We start from the raw sequence: 15,469 nt of genomic DNA, 5'->3' as shown, positions 1-15,469 counted from the left end.
CAATTCACTATTCATTAGCACCTCCACCAGGGGGCAGGAAATGAAATTGAATCCTTGCCAGTTCAGTCAGATTAAAAACTGTAGTGAGAAACAAGAATGGAATGTGAGCTAGATTTGGAGTTGGAATATTTAAACTCTTTATCCACTGTTACAAAAACAAAAAGTTAGCTCCCTATATAAAATTAATACAGACGTATTATTTGATTTTATATCATAGGCACTGTAGTTAAATAACACACATGAAGCAGATAGTCTCTTTAAAATAAAACCTTTCTTTCGAACATTTTTCTTGTTTTCTCCTTTTAAAAAATGTGACTTCGAAAGTTATCTCTTATACTGATTACCTGTGAATTCTACCTAAAAGAGATCTTTGACAGGTCAAGATACATATCTGAAACATTTTGCTAACATACAAACATGAAGCTTTCAAGCTGCCCTGCTCCCTCCAAAGGCAACAAGTACTTTTAAAAGTAATTGTACTTGTTAGCATAAGGTTATTGGGTCTTAAGACGAACATATTCATGTAGTATCTGAATAATTAATTACGCTTAGTTGAATATCAACTTCAAAGTTTGTACTGGTCTTCTGCAAGCGGAAATCTCTGGGAAGAGATACAATCCTGAGAACTTTAAGCTTATTAAAAATTGCATCAAAAATATTTGGGGGGGGTCTTTCCTAAAAGAAAAAACAAAAAGCAAGTGCAATTTATTTTCTTTTGTATTAGAAGAGATTTATTTTCTCAGTTGTGGACTAATGCATGGCATAAGTCATTTTACAAGTCCTCGGTATAGGAGGACTTGTAAAATGTCCTCGTATAACCAAACTCGTATAACCAAAAGTTGAAGCGGCAGTATTTTATCATCTCTGTGTAGTGCCGTAACCAAAAAATGATTTTTCTTGATAACTATCTAGTAACTATTAGGAGATTACCGTGAGAAGCCCCTCTTTAGATTGTGCTGTTAACAAGGCATCCTCTGTGTGCTAATTATGAAGGTTTTGTGGATCCCATTTCTGAATCCAGAGCATTGGAAGGCAGGATTAAGAGCAGCCTCTCCAGCTAAGTATAGCATATGACAGAACAGAACGGCCACATTTATCTACCAATAGGACTCCACCATGCTCCAAGCCTACCCCATCTTGGGAATACAATGATTTCCAAAAATGTTGAAGCATAGTTTAAGTAACTTTGAACTTTAAATAGATTCTAGAGGTCGAATTTGGATTTAAATAGAAATTTCATTTACATTTTGTTACCACTCTCAGCTCTTAAGAAAAAATTAATGTTGAATCCCTGTTTCAGTACGGTAGAACTGAAGGAAGAAAGAGGGAAGAGGTAAATCATTTAATGGTTAATGGTCTGTTCGCTTGTACAAATGGTCTAGCCAGTGATAGATACATATAACGAACGTATATAACAATTCAGTGGAGGTTTTATTTGTTTTTCTTTAACCATCAAATTGTTTAGTTATAGGTTAAAGGCAAGTATGTGGCACTTAATTTATTTTCTAGCGCACTGGATTTTAAAAAAAGAAAGCAGGAGGTGGGGAAATAGGCATTTTGAAGGCTGTTGAAAGGAAGCCATTTCACTTATATCAGTTGAGATGAGATTACCTTTGAGGTCTGTCACTGTGGCATGATATTTTCATAAGAGCTAAGCTTTTTGAAAGCTAAAGAATTGAGGGACATTCCTCTCCCAGAGCCCAGGGTGCACTAAAAATTCAATGCATTCATGGCCAACTGATTAATAAACCAGTTATGTGCCCACATGTCTGAGTCCAACCGAGGGTGGCTATTTTATAGTGACGCTGGGTGGCTGATTTTTTTTTCCTGGCTCTTTAATTAAAAGCATGAACCCTATTGAGGTAAAGGAAATTTTCTTAATGAACTTTCCCCTTTATATGCTTGAAGAATACTTCTATACCAGTGCAGCAATGAGTTGTATCACCAGGGCTCATTTTTTTTTAACTCATTTTTATTTTTATTGCGGTATAGTTGATTTACAATGTTCTATCAATTTATGCTGTAATCATTTTTATTTTTTTTATTTATTTATTTTTGCTGTACGCGGGCCTCTCACTGTTGTGGCCTCTCCCGTTGCGGAGCACAGGCTCCGGACGCGCAGGCTCAGCGGCCATGGCTCACGGGCCCAGCCGCTCCGCGGCATGTGGGATCTTCCCGGACCGGGGCATGAACCTGTGTCCCCTGCATCAGCAGGCGGACTCTCAATCCCTGTGCCACCAGGGAAGCCCTGCTGTAATCATTTTTAAAATACATCCCCAATTTGAAATTTCTCACTATTACTTAAGGGGAAGCTTTTGCACCCACATAGACTAAGAAAAGGAATTTTTTAAAGAGTATTTTTTTAAGTGCATAAGTAAATTTCAAAGATGGGTACAGGGGAAGGGAAGAGATTTGGGCCTTGGGGATGAGCTAGAACAAGTCAGCCAGGATACAGAGGCTCCGTGGGAGAAGCTGAAGGGACCCTGCAGCCATAGGAGGTGACTTGTGAAGACTTATGTGCTGCAAGTCTACACCGTACCGAATCCCCTTTCCCTTTGGTGACACTTCTGTTCATCCCTCCAGCGCATGGACATGGACCGGCGGAGGGAGGATGCCCGGAACCCAAAACGCAAGCCCCGCCTGATGGAGGAAGATGAGCTGCCCTCCTGGATTATTAAAGATGATGCCGAGGTGGAACGGCTGACGTGTGAAGAAGAGGAGGAGAAGATCTTCGGGAGGGGGTCTCGCCAGCGCCGGGACGTGGACTACAGCGACGCCCTCACAGAGAAGCAGTGGCTGAGGGTAGGTGTGGCTTTCTCGAATTCTTGCTACGTGGAGTGTTGTTGGCTCAGAGAAATCAGGGGCCTGAGGCTAGAACTGTCTGAGAGGGACCAGTTGCCCGTAGAAGGGGAAGGGCCTCTTGAACATAGATACAGTCATTCTGCTCTTGCAGTGGAGTCATTCTACATTTCACGGCAGGGCCTTGGAAGATAATGAAGAATTGTTTTGCAAGGGCAGAATTGGCCTTTGGAAACACAGGGTTATGAGAGCTATGAGACCCACTAATGTTTTATGACCGATCGCCTGGTCATGCCTCACTGTCTCGGAGTTAGAATCAAAATGTGGAAGAGGGCCTTAGAGGACTTGTTAATTGTCCCCCCTCATTTCATGGTCTTTAATCGGAGTTTCACTTTTGCAAGTCTCGCAGAGAGAGCGTTCAGGACAGCGGCCTCTTCTACCCACGTTATTTCCTAGACCCGAAGAACATTAGCGCTGGAAGGTGCCTTTGTACTCTCTTGGTTTTACAGACGAAGCAGTTGAGGCCCCGAGAGGTTAGGTGATTCCGCAGGATCACACGGCTGACTAGAAATAACAGAATCAGTGAGCGCTGATGCATGTGGGGGCTCGATGTCAGCTCAATCTGATCTGACCGTCGCCAGCGCAGACTAGGGCCTGGGACTCGGGTGACTGACACTGGAAACAGTATTCTGTACTTTGGGGGTTTTGGTTTTTGTTTTCTCTGCTTTGGAAAATGTCAGTTTCTCATTTTGACTGAGGAATGTTATCTCCTAATGTTCGAGCACAGAAATATCAAAATGCTCCCAGGAGCCACGTGTGTGAGTGCTGAGGCCAGTGTGAATCTTCCCTTTGAAGGTTTAGCCGTAATTTCTGTTATTGGGAGCAGACTTAGTACCAAGACAGAACGATCAGGGATGTGCGCTCCAGGCAGCGCCGGTAAATGCGTGCTGGAAATAATAAGGGTGGTTCGGTGAAAACCAAACAAAATAGAAGCTGTTTTTGTGAGTTGTTCATCTTATTGAAAGGGAATATAGTTCGCAAGCTTTGTAAAACATGGATTTTAGGACCCGGGCTGTAAGTAGGTAGGTGGGTCAAAAAGCGATGGGGGAAGTATTGTAAGATTGGATATCAAAGGCGGACAGGTCTTGGCACCATTTGAGATGTGACTTATTCAGGATGTTGTATGATGAGAGAGGCATGACCTAAATTTCGAAAAGATTGAAGCCTGTGGTATCCTGAAAAGAAAGAGACTAAGAAAGCATTGCTCATACTTACGGTTGAGCAATGGCCTATGAAATGTAACTTGTGTGTGACCGTCGTACTGTCGCGTCCAAATATTCCAGTGGCCTCAGAACATGGTTGTATGGATTTCTTTTGTTTCGCTGTTGTGAGGTTGTAGTTGTATAATTAAGATCCATTCTATAATGGGAAGAGGTTTACTTTAATATTCATTCATGAGCTTGGGAAAATTCTTTTCCCTTTCTCTTTTACGTAAGCAGTAATTTGAATACCTGGAATATTACAGGAGATGAGACGACAATCTAGGCCAACATTCTAAAGTCAGTCTTTATATATGTATAACCTCTAGACACTACAAGCAAAATAATCTCGTTTATCGGGCAAGAAGGTAGTTGAATTTATCATTTTTTCAATAATCAGTGGCAAATGCTCTTCAAAAAATAACGTTATAAATCTTAGGAAGTTTTCACGGTTAGAATACCTCATTTTTTCTCTTCTTCATTCAGTTTATATCACTGATGATTAGCACCATGCTAACACACAGTAGAAACTCAATGAATGCTTGTGAAGATGAAATGATAACCTTAGAAGAGGAAAGTGGAAAGTTTCTAATTTACCAGTAATGTTAGGGTAGTATCTGTGTATCTAGTAGACTTCCTTTTTTTTTCTAGGTGGTGTTTCTTCACTGGATTCACATCCTTTTGTCTATAACGTGCACGTCTAAAAATGGAAAACTAGTTTGTTTTACAAAACCACACCATGAAATTGATGTTCATAGTTTTCACCTTAAGGTGCCTTGCAAGATACCAGGTCACCCAAGAAGGACGAAACTGTTCTCAGTACAGCTTTATTGTAATACAGCTTTTTGTAATCCAATCTTCCGGGAAATGTGCGTCCATGTTTGGTGTGAGCTGGTAACTTGCTGTTAACCAGGCCATGCAATTAATGCAGAATGCCTCCTGGCCTTAGCCTTCAAAACAGATGCTTGCAGTCGTTTTCTTTCTTGTTCACCAGCAGAAATCCTGTTTAATACTAGCCTGTTAAGCTTTTTGTGGTAATAAAATTTTATTCAAGGGTTTCTCGTGGGCCTGGACGTGCAGAGATCGTCTCCACCGGCCAATGATTGAACACAGTGGGCGAACCTAGGCAACGCAGCCTTGAAAGGGAGGTTGGCCCGGACTGTTGCGTGAGAAATGCTGTAGCAGGGCTGCAGTAACTCTCCTTTCTCCTGGCGATGTTGTACCAAGATGGCTTGGTAGAGGCATCGCAGACCCATAGAACCCCAGAGCTGGAGGCAGCTGAATGGGACAGCTCCGCACCCCGTGCTTCGATCACATTCTCTGCAGCGCCCCCGCCAAGAGGCTGGCCATCAGTAGAGGAGACGCTCTGCATTTCGTCTGCATTTTGACCCCTCCATGCTCAGCCCCAGCTGTTAGTTCTTCCTCCCTGTGAACGAATATCCTCTTTCCTGGTAGCTGCTCCTCGCTGGTTCTCATCCTGTTCCCTGGGGTGAACAGAACAATATTTTGTCTGTCTTTAGCATCACCTCCCACCGGATGAAACGTTCGAGGACTCATTTGCAGTTCGAATGAACTCCCCTCCCCTCCTCTTTCTTTGGAACTTGCCTCATCCTTCAGGGCCCAGCTCAAATGCTACCACTTCTCTTCTGTGATGCCTTCACAAGTAAATACTAATTGCACTTCCCCCGGGCTCTTGAATTTCTTGGCCTGTTCTTCTGTCACGGCCCAAATCCAACTTCCTAGTATTCTTGGTAGTTGCCGACATACTTGCTTTCCTGATTTGTTGACACGCTGGATCTTGTTAGGACTTCTGTGTGCAAATAGTCAGGGCCCATGGATTGCCAGATTGAAATAGCCCTGGATTGATGTATAAGAGTATAGTCTCGGGTAACGTTCACTTCTGCAACAGATGGACCTAAACGTGCCCTATTTGTGGGCCTGTCCAAAAAAGTTGAATTTTGTTTCGCACATAGAAGCCCAAGGTGGGTGTTTGTGGTTGGCGGGGGCAACTGTTCTCCGCGTGGCCGTTCAGGGATCCAGGCTGAAGAGTCTCTGTCCAGCTTAGTCATCCCTATCCCTGTGAGCTGGAAGCGGGGAGCGCAGCATGGAGTGGTGCGTGTTGAGTTCTAAGGACCAGGCCCGCCTGGATCTCTGTGGCTTCCGCTCGCATCCCATTGGCTAGAACTCGGGCGTGTGGCCACATTAGCTGTAAGGGGGAGTGGGAGATGTGGTCTGTCTGTGAGCCCAGGAGGGTAAGATTTTGGTGATGAGGCTGCAGTGGCCGCCTCAGAACACTTAGGTTGAATTGAGGTGCTGTGGCCACTTTCTGTGAAAACTGTATTGTGGCTTCATCACAAACAGGTTTTATTATATAATCATAGTATGCTAAAAATTCCCACAGTGTCCTTTAGACAATCTGTTTAGTTGGAAGACTTAAAAAAATTGTTCTGTATTCATGTTATTTTAAATGAAGAGGATCACAGTTTCAAACACAGCTCAGTTTGTTTGTTTGTTTAAGTTTTTAAAAATTGTTTTGGAATCTCAGTTTCCATTGAGGAAACCTAAATTTCTTTGGTGAACTTCATCTTTTGGGAATAGTCAGTTCAACACCCATGCCCTGTATGCACTTCTTCTCTCCTCTCCTCAGAGCTCCTTCCCATCTTCCTCCCCAAGGTGGCATCTGGATAGACAGAGAAGCTAGGGTTTCATCATGGCATTGGGGCAGGCATCCTGTCCTGTGGATCTCTGCTGGGCTCAACGCAGGACTACTGGTCTGTTCTGTCCCTGGAGGTCTTGACGTGCAGCTAGTCCCACCTTATTCTTTTGGCGTCTCTGATGACATGTGCTGTTAAGGTCTGGGGTCCCGGCCCGAGTCTCTAGTGGTCAGCTTTCCTGCGGTCTGAAGTCCCATGAAGACTGTCAGCCTCTCTGGCTGTAGTGCTCTCAGCTCTTTTGTGCCCTCGTTGGGAATCTTCAGACTCTTGGTTGCTTTCTACCCACTGTGCTAGAAGAGGCAAGAGAGTTCAGCCCCTTTTTGCAAAAATCGCTGCCTCACCACCAGGGGGTTGTCAGGCCTGAAGCCTCTAGAATCTGATGGTTGGATGGGTCAGGGAGGTCTTTAAAACAAGCAATACAGAAACGTCTTACGTTTACAAGTTCTGTCAAAGTATCTGACCGTATGAATGCACAGCGAGGGACCCTCCCAGAGCCTCGGGAGGGGCTTGTCAAGTGAGAGTCCTAAAGCTCACGCTTCATTAATGCCTTCATAGTAAATGTGCCCCCGGATACTTCTATAGCCTCATACCTCTTGCTCCCTGCGCCAACCCCCCCAAATATACCAGGCTTGGAGCCTGAAGGGTGAGTATTCATGTCAGCCCCAGCTAGGTGTACTGCAATTCAGTCCTGGCACGAACTACCCAGAGTTAGACCCCACAAGTTAAAGGGCTCAGTTTCCCCAACAAGACCGGGCTCACTTCCGATGCCAGCCACACTTTGGGCGTCCCTGCGCCACCAGCACTGCTGACTGACGGGCTCTGAGTTCAGGGGTTCTCATGGCCCCCTCAGGTTCAGTAATTTGCTACAATGAATCACAGGGTCAGGAAAGCACTACTGGTGGTTACAGTTTTATTTTGAAAGATACAAATCAGGAGGGCCAGCCAAATGAAGAGGGACGTAGGATGATCTCTGGGAGGGGACACAGTTTCCCTGCCGTCTCCTCATGGAATCGGGGGGCATCCCCCCGGGCACATCCGTGTGCTCACCAACCAGGAAGCTCCACTGAGCTTCAGTGTGTAGAGTTATTACTGGGGTCTCATCCGCATGGGAGGGGCTGGCTCGATGGCTTACAAATACTGCAGGCAGCAATATCCTCAGGGCTGATCTCTCACCGCTCTTCCTCTCAGCTCCCTTTCTCCCAGGGCAGAAGGCTCTCTATCTTGCCTTCCTGTCTTACAGCAACGTCCCATACACACGTGGCCCGGCCATGGTGCTCTTCACTGTGGCTTCTAGAGCAGTTCTGGGGATCCCTGCCCACCTGGCTTAGCTCCTGATTACAAGGAGCCTTTGGAATTGAGGGAACTCCTCTCCATCAAGGAAGCCTGATTTAGACTGCTGTCTGATGGTAGACTCGAAAATCCTCTTTTGGAAGTCAGTGGTGTCATTTTGTCTTTTTCGTCGTCTTTGCTTACCACGTTATCGTCATCCTCCTCAAGGCAATAGGTGGCTCCCCTGAACAGGGAATGGTCCCTTTAGAAAGTGTGGAAGAGAATACTAATGGTGGTTTTAAAGGTATTTCTGTCCGGGCTTCCCTGGTGGTGCAGTGGTTGAGAGTCCGCCTGCCGATGCAGGGGACACGGGTTCGTGCCCCGGTCTGGGAAGATCCCACATGCCGCGGAGCGGCTGGGCCCGTGAGCCATGGCCGCTGAGCCTGCGCGTCCGGAGCCTGTGCTCCACGGCAGGAGGGGCCGCAACAGTGAGAGGCCCGTGTACCGCAAAAAAAAAAAAAAATTATTTATGTCCATTACCATTTTATAGCTTTCCCATGGGGTACCCAAGGTGATAATAGTGCTCTTTTACGTATTGTGTGTGTGTGTGTCTGTGTGTGTGTGTGCATTTGCACATAACCAGTAATTGGCTCACGTTGATAATTTCTTGGAAAAACATCTTTATTTATGTGTGAGGGCAAGCATTAGTAGAGCTAAATTGGCAGACGTCTGATGAGCCCAAGGGGTCAGGTGTTTTTGGTTTAACTTCAGCCAGGTGTGCACGGGCTGTGATGTTGCTAGTATTGTAATCATGGTTGAGGCAGGAGCTCTGTAAAATTGGGATGTCTGTAAGACTAAACGGTGGGAGGGTGAATTCCGGAATGCCTGGTTTTTCTGTTCTTCCTGTTCCTTTGGTCCTTCTGCCAACTTCAGAATCCTTCCCTTCCTAAACATTTAGTGACATCCCAGAATTTAATTGCCAAGTGATTGATTCGTGCCCTTCAGCACTTGAAGATAATTGGAATGCAATCTAAATTATGTGCTCTGTACAATAGTTAACTGCCAGCCTGATGGAGGGAACAAACTTTGGAATATGCTTTTGTTTCACAGTCGATCTGATGTCTCAGAACTGTAATTTGGAAAGGTTCTTGTTTGCTGGTGTCTCTCACTGCGGTCCTTATGTATGAGTGTGAGGGTGCTTCTTTTGGTATACTCTATAAGCCCCTGGTGATGGTATAAGCTCTGTTTCTACAGTGCTCTGTACTGTTGGGTCCCAAACCGTGTTATGTAAATGATGGGGGGAAGACTCAGATCTTTAAATCTCATGATAGACACAGCTAGTTTTAGAAGCCCCAGGATTTCCAGAGGGACCTTGAGGGAAGGCAGCACAGAACATCATTTTTCCCTTCAACCAGTCTGTCACCAGATAAGAACCTGAGTTTCCCACAATTTCGGTGCCTGAATGACGTCTCCATAGTTAGGTCTACTGACCCCTAGAAGGATTTTGGGGGTTTCCCCTTCCCACAACTCAAAGTGGAGAGAACAGAGTAAGAGACTCCTGAACCATATAATAATAGAGGGAATCGGTAAAGTAACATGTAACAGGAGTAACACACAGGAGTTTACCTGTATGTCTTGAAAAGCTACCTAACACCAGGTTGGAAATACAGGATGAGGTCCCGTAGTCAGCTTTCCACTACCACCAGCCTGTGCTAAAACCTACGCAGGGAAAAAGGCAGAGAAATCCAAGGAAACTTGAAACAAAGAACTGGGAAGAGTACCGAGAAAGTCTAAAGAAGTTGGGATTTCAAACAAAATATTTGAAATTCTGTTGAAATGCACAATGAGGAATAACAAAATATTTCCTCATCTATACGAAGAGGATTTTTCTCTCTCTAGAAATCTTTGAAACAGGATAATGTCTCCTCTGTTTGGGCTGGATTAAGTACGATATGATCCAGCCTGAAACCAGACAGGGGCTGGAATCGCCTAGCCATAATCACAGCTGAGAGCATCAGTGATTCTTCGAGATGTCCTTTTCTCCCAAAAGACCTCATTTTATCCGGGCAAGGTTTTGGGGGATCCTTTATCCAAAGTGTAATGTGCATGATACCTTTAGTATTTTGCTTTGTCACTTTGTATCATCTTTCCTTGCTTTTTGTTAAAAGACATAAAAATTCATTTTCTTTTAGCAAATGGCGTTTTTTAGCTCTTCAACCTGGGTCATCAGATTTACTGGGGCAAAATGGCTAGCAAGCTGCATTTCCGTTTTTATACACAAGGGAGAGCTAAGGCCCTAGAAAATGGATTTGGGTTTTGCCAAATTCAAGGTCCTTCAGCACTTCAGGAAGGAAGTATTGAACTAATTAACGGTGGTCAGAGTTGTGAATTGTCTGGGGGAAACATTTGACGGTAGTAGAAGAATTTTGATAACTTTCTGTAAGTTTTATTTTATTCTTCAGTCCATTGGCTAGATTGTTTTCACAGCGATTGGACCTGTTATGTTCCCTTTGGTCAAAATTCAGTAGGGTCCGTTTAATAGAAGAAAGTATCCTCAGAGGGCCAACTAAAATACTAACTAAAGGCGAGAAGTGAGAGAGACCTGTTTCAATTGATTCTTAAAACTGTGATGCCTGGAAATTCAAGTCTCAAATTTTTAACCATTTGAAATGGGGGTTCAGCTCTGAAGTCTAACTCAGACATTGAAAGTAACCGTGGATCGGGCTTACAGACACTAAGGAGCCCAAATAAATTCACGTTATCTTCAACCACTGCATAGAAATAGATGGTTTTAGAAATACATGTGGCTGCTTTTCTGAATCAAGATTGGTTTTCTGTTCTGTTCTTTTTTACTTTTTTTATCTTTATCAATAAAGCTATGAAATCGTTTTTTTATTTATTTATTTTTGACAAACAAAAGGTGTATGTACATAAGGTGCATCATGTGATGTTATGATATAGGTATACATTGTGAAATGACTTCATTCTCCCAGTGAGGCTTGGGGAAGGTACAGTTTTTTTAAGAAGTTAGAGACAGGGCAGGGGACTTTACTGTTACCGTGCTCATGTCTGGGTGGGTGTCAGAACTATGTCTTTGATGTTTGTCTCTCAAGGGAGTTTAGGATTGTGGATAAGAGATGAAAACCTTAGTATCTGATGAACCAGGGTTCAAATCCCAGCCCCACCTATTTTGCCCTGTGACCTTGGGTGCCTCGTGTAACCTCTCGTAGCTTCCTTGTAGAATGGGGAAAATACTAGCTCATTCTTCGTAGAATTTTCTGAAGTTTAAATGTGTGTAACACAGAGCTGGGTATATAAAGATTGCCAAAAAAATAGCTATTAAGGAAAAAGTATTAAATTATTTCAGAGAAAAACCTAGGTGATAAGAAGAGAAGAAATGAAACAGTTCTGTTTGTGTGTCTCAAATGCAAGGTTTGGGGCAACAGAAGAAAAGTAAAAGGGGTGGAGAAAGAGGCCCCCATCCTCATTCATAAGTGGGATTAAGGAGGGGGACACGTTTCCTTGCTGAGTCTGTTATGGGACATGGCTACAGCCTTATTTATTCACCTCACGCCCTCCAACCTGTACTCACTCAGCTATCAACTCTTTGCATTCTGGTTTTCTGCTTCCTCCGTGGCTGCAGGAAGAGCACGGGGCTAGCGGTCAGGAAGCTGGTACGTGGGTCCCTGCCCTGCTGCCAGCTAGGTATGTGATGTTGGTCAGGCCTCTCGATCCGGGGTGGAGTTGCATTCTCTTTAATGTGCTGGGACTCCTCCACCTACCTAAAGACAACCTCTGAAATCACGTGAAGCTGGTTTCCTTTTCCTTCTTACTGTGCTTTCAGTAATGATCATCCCCTGCTTTCTGATCAGTGGGTCCATTGATGGAGGCTGTTAAAAAGCGCATTGCATTCAACGCCCATTTATTGAACATTGCGGGGCTTGCACGGGGGGAATGGTGTTAGTTGTCAAGCTTGCGTTCCCCACCGTGGCTGGCCTGCCTTATTAGTGCAATGAAGGGCCAGATTTGAGAAATGCTATTAGAGATAATATTGCACACTTAGCCACCTTAAAGAGCTTGTCAGGAACAGGTCTCTAGGTGTACACAGATGGGAGTTAATAGAGATGAAAACGGATTGTGAGATGAACGAACTTCGGGAGGGCTTTCAGCTGTTCAGGAAATCAGCATAGTTTAAACAACACGCATCCTCCTTCATGTTAGACTTTTAGTGTCATGTCTCCAGGGATGTTATTTATGAGTTTCCCTCCTCCCATCCTCAGACTCTGGAGGACAGCTGCTCTTTGGCACATGGTATGGCCTCCAAACACGGTTGGCAATGGCATTCATCTCCTGGCTATTTCTGGGAGACCCGAGCCTCCCTAACAGCCACACCTCTGCTCCTCGGAGTTTCTCGCCACCCTGCTTGGCCTCCCGTGGAGGAGACATACGGCATAGTGTATCCCCCATCCAGCTTGACAAAAGGAAAAGGGATTGGGGGATTTAGGTACCAGAACGATGAGTTGAATGAATCATGTGACATTTGCAGACTGCTGGTGTTTTAGAGAACAGCTTTCCTCTTTGTTCAGGACAGTTCAGGTGGCTATTCAGAGAGGTCAGAGGGCGCTTTCCAAAGCACATAGCATCTCTGATGACCCTCTACCCGCAGCGCCGCTCCCCACATCAACCCCTCCGGCAGCCTCCCTCAAGTGTAATTGAATCCAAGCACTTTAACACGGTCTCCAAGGCCATGGCCATCTGGCCTCTGCCTGGCCCTCGAATCTCCTCCTCTCCTCTTGCTCTCTGGGTGGCTGCCACACTGGGCTGTCTTTCTGATCCTGTGCACTTCCAGGAAGGCTCCTTCTCAGCTTGTCCATGGTTGTCTCCTTGTCTTAATGGTCGCTTTCCAGACAGACCCTGCCTGACTACCCTAGCTGAAAAAGCCAGGCCCTGCCGGTAACTGTCACATAACCTGTGTTAATTTCTTTATCGCCCTCGCCGCCATCTAAAGGTTATCTCATGGGCTTCTTCCATTGGTACTAAGCTCCAGGAAAGCCAGGGACCGTGCCTGTCTAGTCCACTGCCATATCCCAGCACGGGGACAGTACCTCATGCATAGTAAGCACTCCATTAATAGTTGTGAATAAGCGAATGTACCAGCCAGAGACGAGGGCTAGGAGAGAAGGTTTGGTCCCACTCCATGTCCTTTTGGTTAAGTCAGTAGAATCCTGTGTTGTTGTTGTTTACCAGGGTGGATCAAGGTAGAAATTGCTGGCATTCTTTCCCGTTAGATTCACAATCTGTGTCTTCATGTGAAGATCTCCTCCCTAAAAGAATGCTAAAGGCATGTGCAGTTTGGACATAAGTGTTCTTGAGCTTTTCAAGAGTTTGAAGGCTCTGTTCTAATTTCAGAACACACTGATGAAGATTGTTTAAATACGCATAAAAAATACAACCATTGCTTCAACCCAGCTATTCCTTGGAAATTCTCCTAGATTTTACAACAGCTGTCTTCCAGCTTTAAACCCTCATTTCTTTTCCAACAAAAACCAGATTAATATATCTAATCTAACTCAAAATGAAAAGGCAAAAAAGTACTAAATTAATTGGGTTTTCATTTCTATTTCTGTACAAGAGAGTCTCCAACGGAGAATGCTGATTTTAAGTATAAGACCATGTACCTTTTATAGGGCTTCCTTTCTTATTTTCTATTAAAGAATGTTGAACTGTCGGAATCGTGAGAAATTGTAGACAGGACCATGAAACTTTGCTCCAGGCAAAGCTTGATTCTTGTTCTGCCACTCCTACTGAAATCCAATATTTAAGGTCTCTAGGGTCATATAGTCCATCGTAAAAAGTATATTCCCAATGCAGGACACCGTTTTTTTTAAATATCTTTCCCTTGGGCCTTGTAGAATATTTTCCAAAGATTATTTAAAATGATATCCTCAAAACTTCAGCTTTACCGAGGCTGCCACTGGTTCTGTTCTCTTCCATAGTTTGCCTCTCCTAACTTAGTGGAATGCCAGGCCTCAGGGCATCAGGATATCAGGGCTCTGGTCCCAGATGTGTTATTGTTCAGTTGTGTGACATCTTGGATAAGTCAGTTCACCTCCCTGCGCCTGTTTCCTTGTCAATACATTGGAGTCATGAAGTAAGAGATGGGGGTGAGGAAGAGAGCACAGCCCGTCTCTCCTGCCTGCCCTTCTCTGACTTTGTCTTTGATGGCCCTAGAAAGGACTGTGTGGGTTTGCCCTGGTCTGGCTCCAGCTGACACTCAACCGCCAGGAACTAAAACTCAGAAGGGTGTGGGTGAGATTTTTCTCCTTGTTCTTAGCCAGGCTTTCTCTCAAAAATGCAGCCTGACAAGGGGTTCTATAGCATGTTGGTGGACTCAGTACCTGATCTAGTGTACAGGACAAACTGGTCGTTGGTAACATTTGGATAGTTGAGCTGAGTCCTCTGTGCTGACAGTATATGATGGACAGGATACCAGCGTGGTAGAGCCAGTGAAGGGAATACCTACCTGCCACCGGGGGCTGCTTTCTCTACTCAGGTAGCTGGGGGCTTCGGCAATTCTGTACAGACCAAGACCAAGAATTTTCTAGTTCTTTGCCATCAAGAAGAAACGACCCACCTTGCCATTTTGTTTAATCCCTTGTACCAAGCAGAGTACGAAACAGCTGCTAAAATGGATCTGTTTTGTTCATTGAAACGTATCAACTCTCCTGCCACATTATCAAGACCAAATCTGTTTGCATTTACTTTAATTAAAAAGAAATACACTAATGTCACGGGACATTATTGGAAGGTCTGGGAAGGATATTGTGGAGTCTAACAGATTACATTGTTAACATTCCAGGGGAATCCCTGGCATGAACATGTGTTTTGCAAAAGAGTTAACAAACCCAGTTTAGGGGTTTTATTTGCCACCATTTTATCGTGTTGCACCAATCTAATGAATGACCGTTTATTAGTAGTTTTATGAATTGTATCTTTCCGCGTTTTTATAGTCAGCGCGCAGAACACCCAGAGCTTACTATTTTTTAAGAAAAGTAAAGTTTAAAATAAAGTTTATTTGGAGGGATTTTCTCCATCATAAAAGCATAATGAGAAATATGGAAGACGGAGGGAAAGAAAATAGAATCACCTGAGATCTCATTGACCTTCACATGCGCAGGTTGGAAAAGGAGCCAAGTAAAATCACAGACAGGGATTACTTTGGTGCCATTACGTTCAGGATTATTTTTAACCTGTTAGGAGGCTTGGCTCTTCTGTAGAGTTTCAGTAAATCCCAAGCCATGATGACCATCAAGCCCCAGCCTGTTGTTGGTAGTATTTGCATGTCCTTCCATTCAGTCTTAAGAACACCCTGTTTTCCTGGGCACCCACTGCCAAGGGACTGACTTTTTTTTTAGGACCATTAAAGCA

The 15,469-nt window shown here is 44.4% G+C and overlaps 1 protein-coding gene across 6 annotated transcripts in view; it reads left to right on the top strand.

The window, feature by feature from the left end:
* Positions 1-15,469, top strand: part of SMARCA2 (SWI/SNF related BAF chromatin remodeling complex subunit ATPase 2) — a 172,865-nt gene that overhangs the window by 104,894 nt on the left and 52,502 nt on the right. For all 6 annotated transcript variants that reach the window (XR_012332534.1, XM_019934753.3, XM_033858132.2 and 3 more), the window contains one exon: positions 2,584-2,802. Coding sequence is in view for 5 of the 6 variants with exons in the window: in XM_019934753.3 (XP_019790312.1) it covers positions 2,584-2,802 (219 nt within the window). In the remaining variant the exon portion in view is untranslated. The remainder of the gene's footprint in view (positions 1-2,583; positions 2,803-15,469) is intronic.

The sequence above is a fragment of the Tursiops truncatus genome, chromosome 6 (genome assembly GCF_011762595.2).
Source record: "Tursiops truncatus isolate mTurTru1 chromosome 6, mTurTru1.mat.Y, whole genome shotgun sequence".
NCBI classification, from domain to species: Eukaryota; Metazoa; Chordata; class Mammalia; order Artiodactyla; family Delphinidae; genus Tursiops; species Tursiops truncatus.
Note: the sequence above shows the minus strand (reverse complement) of the source record. Positions and strands in the feature narration are given on the sequence as shown.